The 13030-nt window shown below is 42.4% G+C and overlaps 1 protein-coding gene across 2 annotated transcripts; it reads left to right on the top strand.

The window, feature by feature from the left end:
• Nucleotides 1–4797: 4797 nt before the first annotated feature.
• On the top strand, nt 4798–10225 carry LOC133911222 (glyceraldehyde-3-phosphate dehydrogenase, cytosolic-like). Of its 2 annotated transcripts, XM_062353427.1 has the most exons (14): nt 4798–5123; nt 5710–5820; nt 6699–7084; nt 7155–7230; nt 7302–7486; nt 7580–7641; nt 7732–7819; nt 8008–8154; nt 8239–8299; nt 8392–8447; nt 9207–9352; nt 9548–9634; nt 9715–9804; nt 9875–10225. In XM_062353427.1, the coding sequence occupies exons 2-14, from the start codon at nt 5712–5714 to the stop codon at nt 9921–9923; spliced, it is 1542 nt and encodes a 513-aa protein (XP_062209411.1). In that variant the 5' UTR covers nt 4798–5123; nt 5710–5711; the 3' UTR covers nt 9924–10225. The 2 variants fall into 2 exon arrangements, with proteins under 2 accessions (XP_062209411.1, XP_062209412.1); XM_062353428.1 differs by lacking the exon at nt 9715–9804.
• Nucleotides 10226–13030: the final 2805 nt, after the last annotated feature.

The following is a 13030-nucleotide window of genomic DNA, read 5'->3' as shown; positions in this document are numbered from 1 at the left end:
TACAGGGGCCCCTTGAACTGCTGCGGCAGGGGTTCCGGCGAAAAGTCGATAGCTAGCGGCTGTGCGTTCTTCGTTGTGATCGGCAAGCTAGATGGCGCGGTTCTAGAAGCGCGGCCTGGCTGATTGGCTGGGTTGGATTTTGTTTGTATCTCAGAGGCAGTTTCGAGGAAGAAAATTTTATGAGAGTTAGTTTATAGAATGATATTTTTTTATATTACGTGTTTTTATTTTTTTTAGTTATATGTGATAATCGTTGAATCAGAAAAAGATAGTATAGATTTTTTAGTGAAAGATTTCGTAAAAATTCCTTCCGAGTTCTGAGGCTGCTCTGCTCGCGTGAGGACGTGTGTGTATGTGAGTGCTGGGACTGGGATCGGCAAAGGTTGACGAGTGCGCTTCCGTGGATCATTGTTTGTGCTTTTGAAAGGGACTGTACTGTAAGAATATTTTGTTTATTAATTGCGTCTCGTATAATTTATCAGATAATTCTAATAATTAACGTTCTATTGTGATAATTGTTAGACTAAAAGATGTAGAATTGTTGGGTTTAGATACTCTCTTCTCTCCCTTTGAAACTTCATATATAGCGGAGAGAAAGAATGCTACTTCATGTGCATAGCCAGGCTTTAGCTTGATGCAAAGCTAGTATATGTTAGCTACTGATCAAGGATGCGTGATTAGATCACGTGAAGGGACAGCGCTGCTGTGCAGTTGCTCTCGGTTGGTTTCATTGGGTGTCTATTCATGAGCAGGTTGTGCCTATTCACTGAACTGACGTCCCTTCGGCAAGGAAAGATGTCCCTCCGATCCGTGAGCTCAAAAAGACCTGTCGATCATGTGTTTATGTGCACCGTCATTTGGCAAAACCATCGACAAATCAAGGCATCAGGGGACAATGCAAGAAGGCTACTGTCGAGTGCAATGCACAATTGCATACAACTAGCGTACTGGTGCAAACCAATGAAAGTGCTCATAGCAAGATTAGAGCAGATCAGAAGACTAGTTTTTGTGTGCATACGCATACATATTAGAGTACTTGTAGTTTATCATCGAGGGAACACTGATAGTAAAAGGAAGGAAGGAGAAGAAACAATATGCTATTGGTACCCTACGGTGTGTTTTAATTCTACGGAGATCAAGATAGATCAAGGTATGTATATCAAAGTATTAAAAGGTTATAGATCAAGGTATGTATATCAAAGTATTAAAAGGTTGGATCAAGTTGTGATGAAACGATCCTGCCTAAATGTTTCCGCGTAAAGATTTTTCTTACATGTACATGTGTTGGTTTACGAGGACATATCAAGGTTTCTAACTTTCAAGCGTATATTTTGTTCAAGAAAGGTAAAACGTGGACCATACTATGATGGTTTTATCTCATAATCACTGAAGGAAGCCCTCGGAATTATTCTTATCGACTATGCTGCAGATCAGGTGCTATAGCGCTGTATGCAAGCGTAACGTAAGCTTCTAGGTTGCCGCTGACTCAGAGTCACTACGTCAGTGTTGCGAATGCAGCATACTCTACATCAGAAGAAAGAGCCTGTCTGGGCAGGGTCAACTAGATTAGACTGGACCGAGGAATGAAATTTATCTTTTTTATTTTTTATTGTATAAATCATATTTTTGGCTGAATTTTATTATAGCTAGATAATAATATCCTCTGCAGAACACTCTACATCACAAGAAAGAGCCTGTCTAGGGTAGGGTCATCTGGACTGTGGAATAAAATTTATCTTTTTTTCTCATTGTATAAATTATATTTTTGGTTGGCAAATTTCGATATTGTTTTGAATTCTGAGAGCAATAGGACGTAGTGTTTTTTTTTTTATTTTTTAACATGTCGTCTGTTGGAATGACGATAGATATATGTTTTTGCAATTTTTTTTCAAACAGACGTCTAGTTTGCAATTTTTTTATTTTCGAAATATAAAAATATAAGAAGCTCGACCAGAGGGTGACGTGGGCCTGTTATGATGGGCTACGGAACAAAATTTGCAAGCCCAACTGCCTAAAGTGCCGAATCCACGCCGTTGCGGGCTTTCCGCCTTCGGGCTCGCGCTCGCCGCGTCCCGCCATCTCACACCTCCACGACGCGACCGGGAGTTGGACGCCGAGCCACTGCTCTTCCCCCCGCTCTGCTCATGGAGTCATGGGACACACGCTACTCTCCTCTCCTGTGGCCGCACCCTGTGGCTTCCGCTCCTCTGTAAGTCCGCGCGCCGCGGTATCATTTGGAACGGGAAAAAATGTTACCGCGAGGTATCTTTGGCGTACCACGAACAGCTCTTCAATCCCATTTAGTACGATGGCAACCTCCATTGACGAATGCACAAATACGTTATTGATTCGATAAGATCGAACGCACAAATTGTGGTGTACGACTTTCGTACAAAACAATACGTAACACGTTCCAGAATACACTCGCTACTTAATATCGAGCCGGAATTATTCCGTCATCCAAGAATTAACTTCGGCAGGTTGCAACCTTAATTCGGGAGTAAAATTCATGTAAAAAAGGATAATTTTCACCCAGAGTTCGTAAAAAGGAGTTACTTTCATCCAGAACGGCAGATAAGCAAACAGCAAAACGACGCGGGGTGGCGCTGCTTAACAGACGCCGTTGGTCTTCTTCTTGGCCAGGACGGCCCTCTTCCAGAGCGAGATCACCTGGCGCTGCTTAGATTAGAGGCAAGATTGAACATGCAGCCAGCGAGGAGCTCCGTTCACCTGTTGTTGCAGTTAGCTTTGCAGGGGAAGATACCCACCTGAAAATGGATCAACCCTGAGCAGCCACTGTGAGAGGTCAAGCAATAAATCGATTGCTTATTTGCTTGCATGCAAGTAGACTTGGAAGGCATAGGGAATATGTGGAAATCAGATCAGCAAAAATTCACGAGACCAGCAAGACTAACTTGGGCTATGTGGCAACAAGCGGACGACAAAGCATCCGCAAGCTGCATGCAGTTGAGGTTGCCAAGTTGGTTGAACTGCATGCAGAAGGACGAGAAGAGCGTCCTCTCGGTGCTCGGCCGCGCCAATGTCTCCGCGATGGTGCAGCTGCTCACGGCGTCGGCGCCCAAGGTGCGGGAGATGGTCGCAACGGTCATATGCCAGCTTGCGGGAGTCCGGAAGCTGCGAGGGCCTGCTCGTGTCAGAGGGCGCCCTACCGCCGCTCATTAGGTTGGCCGAGTCCGGCAGCCTTGTCGTCTCCGAGAAGGCCGTGGTCACACTGCAGCGCCTGTCCATGTCACTTGACATTGCACGCGCAATTGTCGGCCACGGTGGCGCCGGCCCGCTCATTGAGATCTGCCAGACAGGGGATTCCGTCTCCCATTCCGCCGCGGACGGCTCGCTCAAGAACCTCTCGGCGGTGCCGGAGGCGCGGCAAGCATTAGCCGACGAAGGAATTGTCCGTGTGATGGTCAGCCTGTTTGTGTTAACTGAAAATATTGAGTTGTCATGTAAGTAGGATGATGGGTATGTTAGCTTTACTTAGGAGCTTCTCACTCTGAATACGAATAATGAATGATTAATTGGTTATGACGATGCTTTTACGATTAACTTTGCAGTCATGAATATTTGATATAAAATGGAGGCGTTGAGTAAGATGTTGAAAGTAACGAGGAATCGAGGATGAGTTCAGTTGACGGTGAGCAGACGGATCAAGATCGGGCGTGGTTTAACAGCATCATATCGCGTAAATTGGAGAAGCAAAGACAAGGGTTTCTTGTCCAAGGATCCAATTTGACAATTTCTTATGAACGCAATCTGGGACAAATCCCACTGTCTCCTTGAGAGGACAAGAACAACATTATCGGACTTCACGGTTTGTGAACTCATGGAACATCTGCTTCTAATGGAACAACACCTACAAAACTACTGGAAGTGGAACATTGGACACTAAATACTGCAAATAGCTTACGAATGTTTAGTATGTGCATCGAGGCATGAACGTTTGGAATACTTCGTAAACTAGTGTAACACAGTTGAACTAATGGAACACCACCTGCAAACTAATAAAGCACCGGCCCTGGTGTAACATCGTGAATGGACCAATGGAATATGCCAACAAACAACTTCGAACGATGCGCATGACTTGCTAAACATCCACACAAAACATTCAGCTATCATTTTTATTGCCTGCTATCGTGGGAGAAAAGATCTTCTTTCTAAAGAGATTTAGGTATGTTTGTTTTGGCTTATCTGAAAAACTGCTTTTGAATTTTAGTTTTTGAATTTTACAATAATTTTTTTGACTTTTCAGCACACTATTTCTAAAAAAACCTACTCTCAGCTAGTTTTTTAGCTTCTAATTCATTTTCTCAGAAGCAAACTTCTGCCTTCTAAAAAATCACTTTTCAACAAATATATTTATTTGAGCTTCTAAGTTAGTACTTCTGATAGAAACAGAAGTCAAAAACAACATAAAGCAAGCAGGCTCTTAGTTTGGCTCTAATAAAATCTTATTTGTTCCGGGACATATACTATGGAGCATTTGGTCTTTGTATTTTAGATTTTCATTGTAAGAACAATGTTTGTTTAAAGAAACTGCTATCGGTCTTTTTTTTTTTTTTAATGCACGCGCCGAGAGGGTTCCCTCCTCTTTACGGTACTGTGCCGCTCTGTATGGAAGCACGAAACGAAGCTTCCAGTGTTTGGGGCCTGCTGAGTGTGGACGTTACCTGGGCTCGGCCCAAATAACACAATCGTGTCCGGCCCACGATGGCGTCCTCTCGAGCGCCAATACTTCCCGGCTTGCCGGGGCGTTGTGCGGTGCAGTCGCTCCCCTCGCTCCCCTTCGTCTTCCCTCCACCTCCCGGCTCTCCCCCGAAATCCTCCCTCTCTCGCAGCGCCGCACCGCCATGAATCTAGTACGCCCTAGTGTCCACATGCTTATTCATCCGCCTATAAGAGCACCCCCCGCTTCCGCACACCCGTGGTTGTTAGTTGCACGCGCCCACCCAAAGCTCTGCGCGCTCGCTCTTGAAGCAAGAACTCGAGGCCGGGCGCACGAGGTGGGGATTGAGGGCCATTCCCTTGCTACATTCCAAGGGAATACCGCCCTGTAGCAATAGGTTGCTCTTGGAGAATCCAAGAACCGGGTATCTGAAAGAATCGAGGTGGGTTCCTCGTTCTTTAGCCCCCTATTCCCGAGTTCTTGTTCCTGTTCATCTGTTTCGGTTCTTGATTCGGTATCTGGATGTCAAATTCGTCAGCTTTTGATGATGATTTGGTAGGATAATAACTCTGGTTTACAAAATTCGTTAGTTTCTTGATTTCTTGGTATCTTCGTTGCTCTATTATCCGGTTCTTGCAGTCTTGCTTTTGCTAATCACGTTCGTGATTTTACTCGCCAATTCGATCTCCTTTCGTCTGGAATGAGAAAGAAGTATGAAGTTTTAGGTACAAATTTTCACCCACATTCTTGAAGCTACTGTAATTGTCAACTCAACTTCTTGAATTATCCACGAATCAGTGAGTTCTTGATCTTTTTTAAGTCGTCCTGTGATGATGTTTCAATTGAATGTCATCTCAACTGTTTGCACAAATGCTTCAAAGAGTTAACGTGTTCTTTATTTCGTCATCGCGTTGTGTTCTTTCTTGTTGTGGCTTGAGTTCTTGGGCATTTTTTTTTAAGTTTTGATGTGATGATGTTTCAAAGAATTAACGTGTTATTTATTTCGTCATCTCGTTGTGCTCTTTCAGGCATGGAACAGTCAGGAAGTCCTCAAAAGGACCCGTGCAACTCCTCTGAAGGCCACACCAGTGGCACTGACAAGCTGCCAAGCCTCTCTGGGGTCTCTGCTCATGAGAAAGGTTCACTTATAATTTTTTTACCAATTAATTGTTAGTTCAACTAGCCAGTATCCTCGGAAGACTTCAAACCTAGTTATAAATTTTATTTGCATAGTCAATGGTATTCACTGTATCTACCCCATGTTCAAAAAATTAAGTAAGAATATTCTGGTTCTAGGCGAGTATCGCACACGAATGCTTACCTGTAGATATCTCTTCTCACCACCTACATTTGATCATCGTGGATTGTGAATAATAGAAACAATAAAGTTACCTCTAGGCATCTCTATACTATGTTGCAAGGCAATTCAGTGCGTTTCCTCATCACAACCGTGTTGCTGGTCGTATCCACTGCAAGCCCGCAGCAGTCTAGAATCGCGCGACCACGGTGTTTCAGCAAGCAAAATCAACACTAAACTTATTAGGGTTAATATTTGACTAATCTCTCGCTTGATTTCTTGGAATGAGTGATTGAAGGGGATGTCAGAGTGTGCATGCACTAGTTTATATTACAAATTCCATATTAACCACTGCAAGTTGCAAAATCATAGGAGCGAAGCATACATGAGATGAAAATTACAAGATTTTGGATGAATTGTTCGGTAGTACATGATGCAAGAAAGGAACATGAGCATATGAACAGGGCATGCATGGAGGATGCCTTCTCATAGGTATATCTGAAGTTTGTGTTTTCCATATCTATAAGGCAAGGCTAATAAAATCCATTGGTTGTAGCTTGTTTAAGTCTTATAAACATAAGGCTCCAACGAATCAAGACCTAGATGCTTTTCCTTTTTTTTTGTGAGATAAATGATTATTTGTCCCAATTGTATTGAATTTTGTTATCAATGCAATGCAGCAGTTTGAGTTGCTCAAATTGTTAAAATGCATGTGTGTAGGCCGTTTGGGTTTGGACCCCTACGGTGTGGATGCCGGCACCGTGTTCCCTAGTGCCCTTAGTTACCCAGAAGAGTGGCCGATGCCACCTCCTCTTGAGACGCAGAAGCAGCAGCAGCAGCTGGATCAGCTGCCGCCCATGGCTGTGAGCAAGGGGGACCCTTGTGCCAAGCTTTACCGAGAAGGCTGTTCCTCATCAAGGTGCCAAGGCCTGTCGGAAGGAGAAGATGATGATATGCCCCCTGTGGTCCAGAGCGTGGTGCAGGCGTTCCTTGGCAAGCCGAATGAATATGACCGCCAATTCCCTCCAAAAGAGCAGCTGGAATATTGTGAAAAGAGGAAGAAGGCGAGGAAAAAGGCCCACCTGCCTCACTTCAGGGAAATCAAGGTATAGTCGGTCCTAATCAGTTCTAGTTTTGTTATTCCTGTTGTTCTGAATTCCATACACTTGTTTGCAGAATTCGAGGTATGGGTTTCCTAAGCTTGGCCGCCCCACACCCAAGGGGTCAGACAATCTGTGGGTTGGAATAAATGGTGAGCATTTCTTTCAGAGTACAACATTATATAATCTGGCTCACTTTCTCTGTCGATTCGGTTCAATTCAGGTTTTGGGCGGATCGGCAAACTCTTGGCGAGATTGGTAATGCTGCGGCAACACAGGAAGCAGTTGAAGATCGTCGCCGTCAATGATCCCACTGTTAACGACAACGAAATGGTTATCCAGACAGCTCCCAGCAAGCAGTTGGAGATTGTCGCCATCAATGACCCCACTGTTAGCTCCGAAGAAATGGTAGTTATCCAGACAGCTACCTTTTCTCTTTGGAGATATCTTTCTTCGTTTGATCTCTGATAAAAAAATGTTGTCTTTGCTGCGGTACTATAGAAGAACTATATGGTTGAGATCCCTCCAGATGACTTTCCTGACATTAAAGTCTTCCATTTCAAGTATGTATCAGCAGTTCATACACTCGACTCAGTTACAAGAGAGTTCATCTTCACGTTACAGTTTCTGTTCATGCCAATTTTTTACCTAAGGAACCCTGAGGACATCCCCTGGGGCAGACTTGAAGTTGACTATGTAATTGAGTCCACCGACAGTGATGCTGCCGCTGCCCACTTGAAGGTACTAACTAGTTTCTGTTTCAAATTCCACTAGATTGATCACTACAGTGCTTCCATTTCTCACGTGCTAATTGGGTTTACTTCGGTTGAAATTCGCTGATGTCATTTTGAAACCATGCATTGCTTGTCCAGTGACTTGCTAAAAGTTCTGCAATTTTACTGACATTGTTCCCTGGTGTTGTGTACTAGAGTGGTGCTAAGAAGGTTATCATATGTGCTTTGACCAAGGATGCTCCAGTATTTATTTGTGGCGCCAATCAGGAGAAGTACACAACAGACATTGCAGCTGTTTCGATTGCTGATTGTGCCACAACCTGTATTGCTCCACTTGCTAAGGTAGCTTTTGTCCTTTGTTTGCATTCTCTTTTGTTCATTTTGGTCTATAATATGCATTTGCTGATGGCACTAAACTGTTTCCAGATAATCCATGACATTTTTGGTATTGCTGAGGGTTTTCTGACCATTCGTGAACCCTGCCCTGGTATCTAAATTTGTTTCGAGTAAAATATTAGTGGTATTACTGTAATGGTTTACATTAAATTTGGAACTAAAATATATTTATTCATCTTGTAGTTAACCTAGAGAATGCTGATGGACCTTCTTGCAGTGAATGGAGGGAGGGTGCCACGGTATGTCACTTAACCATCCTTATATTGACAAACAGTATGCTTTGCTTAATTACAACATGCTGTATGCTGCTGTACCTATTCAGCATTATTGTCTGGTAACAGAATTGTCTAGTTTCCATATGCTATATGCTGCTGTACGCTTGTAGCTATTCATCATTCTGGTCTACTGGCTAAGGGCCTGTTTGTTTGGGCTTCTGCTTCTGGCTTCTCTGAAAAGCTGTGCTTTTGGCTTTTTCTGAAAAGCAGATTTTAGATTTTAGCTGTTGAATTTTACAATAATTTTTTAGCTTCTCAACACATTACTTCTCAGAAAAGCTATTCTCAATTAGCTTCTCAGCTTCTAGTTTATTTCCTCAGAAGCAGACTTTTGGCTTTTTCAGAAGTCACTTTTCAGCAAACCTGTTTATTTGGGCTTCTGACAGAAGCAGCCTGAAACAAACAGGCCCTAAATTTCAGCGTTCGGATCTGGTAGCAAGAATTTTTAGTTTCCATATGCTATATGCCTTTTTTTAAAAAAGAAACATATGCTATATGCTGCTGGAGCTAGCATTTGGTCTGGTAGCAAAATTGTATAGTTTCCACATGCTATATGCTACTGTAGCGATACAGCACTGTCATCTGAAAATCTCTCTGACTGCTGGTTCTTAAAAAGCTCTATACCAGCACGTTTCTAAACTGGAAACTAGCCAGCACTTTTAGTTTGCTGTGGTTTAACTGCCAATGTGGTGCGTCCTTATTATCACACTTGCTAAACTGCAGGCACTTGGCTCTGTGCTTCCTGATTTAGCTGGCAAATTCAGTGGCAAGGTCTGGCACGTTCCTGATTTGGAATTATCATCTGTGGAAATGGTCATTAAGCTTGTTGATGAGTCAGCTGACTATGAAAGAGTCAAGAATGCTGTCAGGTAATAGTCAAACGCTCAAGTCATAACTATATCTGTTGCAAATTCCATTTTCAACGAACTTATTCTGTGTGCGATCGACCTTTTTCTTGAAATTTTGTTGACACAGATGGGTCTAATTTCGTGTAACCCTGTTGAACTGCTAGATTTGGAAAGAATATTCACTGAAAGGTTGACTTAAAATGTACTATTATACAGGGATGAAGTGTGCAAACGCCAACTTTTAGATATTGTGGCTTACATGGAAGGGGTAACAGCGCTAAGAGGTTATGAACACGATTTCAGGTAAGGCATGGCGCACTCATAAATTGGTCTTATGTAGTAGTCCTATTCATCCATTCAGTTACATGGTTATAACTATGTAGATCTTGCTTATTTGATGTGGACGCTGGACACACTTTGGATGACAATAGAATCAGTATCATTGCACGATTCAACAACGACTACGGCTATAGGTATCATTTGGAGATAACACCTATATCTATGTAACTGCAGGATTTTTATACTATCGTTTTCCTTTTGCAGCATGCGTTGCATTGATCTGATCCTACACATGGCCACGGTTGATGAGTAGAAGTTCTGCTCCTTGGTGCTCGTTTACCCTTCTCTGGAGCCATTGATTTGAATTCCAGCTGCTCCTGGAGACCCGTGTGTGTACCTGGGAAACTAGAAATACGGCAAAGATACGTTTTGTAAGGAACACGTACGATTGTGCAAGGATTTGCGTCGATCTTCAAAATGTATAAATACAAAATTCTCGTGCCGGTAGACTCGTGGTCAGATTTGCGCGTTAATGATTTGTTTCACTGGATTCCTGTAAATGGTTCAATCCGTGCTAATGAATAAAACTGTGTAGATCTTTTGTAGTGATCCCAATTTGTTGTCTCATATTATTGTGTTTTCTTTTTCTTGGGTCGGAAAAAAGTCACACATGATGTGTAAGATATATTGCTATATTTTCATGGAGTCGAATGCGACAAACTATTTAGGCCTAAAATCAAATGTGGTATTATTTTACAGAATCGAATATGAAACCAAAGAGTTTCAGGGAAGGACATTAATTGTACTACTAGCTAGCAGATGGTCGTGTGTAATTTAACATAAAGTTCAGTAGCTTGCAACTACTGATCTGATGCCATGGGCCGATGGGCTAGTCCTAGGTGGGTGTAATCCAAACCCAACTCTCCATCTGGACGGCGGTAATCTCAGGTTTTTAATAATATTTTTTACGGGAATTTCAAAAATATTGCACAAATCGCAAAATTACAAAAATAATACGTAGTAGCTGGACGGTTTAGTGAAAATCAATTTTCACTCGATGGAATAGTGAAAATAGTAACTTTCGTACTTTGGACCCGTGAAAATTAAATTTTAATAACTTTTGCGGTAGTGTAGCGTGAAAACTAATTTTCGCGGCACTGCAACGTGAAAATTATTAAAAAATAATTTTTAATATTTTTTGTGGAACCAATTTGCGAAAATAGTTTTTCGGTTTTTATGAAAAAATTTGTTGTATTTTTCGATGTAAGTTGTTATTTTATTGTGGTGCACAATCTTTTTTTTACGTAGTTAATTTTCACGGTTAATCATAATTTTTACTTTTGAGTGTTTATCATTCGAAATGTCACTCTACTTGCTCGGACATAGTAATCGAAATAGTATATCTGCTCTCTTATTTCTTTCACGAAGGCTTGAATTATTGTAGAAGTGGGGAGAACAAGGCGGCTGCTTAGCTTGATGAATAGTGTAACTAGTAAGGTACAAATATTATGTAGTGATAGCACCAATAGTTTTGAGCCTTCTCTGATTTCATTCGATATTTACTTCCCCAAAGTGTGGCAAAAAAGTTAAATTGTAATTATAGTAATATTTTAGTATCCTATCACAGGATCAAGCATTTTCAGTTATCTATTTTCAAGAATGGATGCAATGTTCTCTTCCTTTTAGAGCATCAATTGTCCTATTTTTTAGGCGAGTTCAATGTAAATGCCTTATATGTATGTATGTCATTGATCTTCAGGGACGTATTATTTCTATATGACAACAAAATAACAACTTACATAAAAAAATAGAAAAAAAATTGCATGCATAAAAAAATGAAAAACAATTTTCGCACATTGGTTCCGCAAAAATAATTTTTAATAATTCCCGTGCTACAGTACTGAAAGGACAATGATGTCGCCTAGAGGGGGGAGGGTGAATAGACGTTTTAACAAAAATTCAACCCTTTTTACCGTTGGTCTAAACTTGCAGTGGAATATAAACTAACGAATTTTTCACAAGAGAAAAACCTAAATATGCTAGGCTCAACTAGTGCACAATCACCCTAAATAAGTGTGGAAATTACAATCCTAAGGTGACAAAAATTACTCAATTCTAGCAAGAGATATGCAATAAAACTTAAATTAAAAAAGGCTGAAAATACTGTTCATATGACTGGAATTACTGTTCACCCCGGAGTCTCCGGTGTAGTCCGGATACTCCGGTGTGTACAGGTCCGGAAACTCCGGTAAAGTCCGGATTCTCCGGTTTCTGTACAGAACAGAGCCCGAAACTGAATAAAATTAATGAGTGGAGAGTTCTAGCTCAAACCAAGTGATGTCGTGTGTTCCCGGAGATGATTCCAAGTAGATTCACGAAGAACCTACACTCAAATACACACAAACAAGTAGATCGAGCAATATGCACAAAGATTTGAGTAAGAATATAAAAGTAAGGAAACAAGAGAGGAGACGCAAAGAATTGTTTCCCGAAGTTCGGATTCACCACCGTGAATCCTACGTCTCCGTTGAGGAAGCTCCAACGAGCCGGGTCTCTTTCAACCGCTTTCCTCTCCAAGCTCGGTCACACTTGAGCTCGGTTTCCACTAACTTGATCTCTTTCCTTCCGGAGGTGAGATCGACCTTCACAAACTTTCCGCGGCTCACCACAAGCACGGGAGCTCACCGGCGACACCTAGCCGGCTAGGAGGCTTCACCTCCAAGAGTAACAAACGCTTCGAGAACTTTTTGTCAAGAACTCAAGTGCTCAAGAATGGATTTAGCTCACTTGCACTCAATCTTCCAATCTCTCAACCCAACTCACTTTTCTTCTCAAATCACACACTAGAATGGAGTGGGAGGGAGTTCTTTTGGCTCTAGAGGATGTTCTTTTCGTGCCCTTGCAGCAGCCCCAAAGGATGGGGTGAGTGGGGTATAAATAGCCCACTCCAAACAACTAGCCGTTACTGTTTTTGACAGAACTGACCGGAGTATCCGGTGAACACCGGAGTATCCGGCCCTAAATCCAAATACGGCGTCAGAACGGTCACAGAATGTGTCAGAACTAGCCGTTATGCTCTTTTCTGGACTTTTACCGGAGTATCCGACCTACACCGGAGTCTCCGGTCGGCACTTAACCCAGAAAACAGCCCCGAAGACTTCCCGGAGTCTCCGGCCACTCCAGGTACCGGAGTATCCGGACTTCACCGGAGTATCCGGACCTCACCGGAGTCTCCGGCCTTTCCAGGTACCGGAGAGTCCGGTCTTCACCGGAGTCTCCGAGTACAGCACAGCTGACCTCCGAAAAACGGCGATAACTTTTGATCCCGGAGTCCGATTTCGACGATTTTGGACTCTATGGAAAGCTTATTCAGAGGGCTACTCATCCCAACTGAATTCATGACCTAAAACACAAAGGATC

The sequence above is a fragment of the Phragmites australis genome, chromosome 3 (assembly GCF_958298935.1).
Source record: "Phragmites australis chromosome 3, lpPhrAust1.1, whole genome shotgun sequence".
NCBI classification, from domain to species: Eukaryota; Viridiplantae; Streptophyta; class Magnoliopsida; order Poales; family Poaceae; genus Phragmites; species Phragmites australis.
This window is presented reverse-complemented; position numbering and strand designations above follow the sequence as displayed.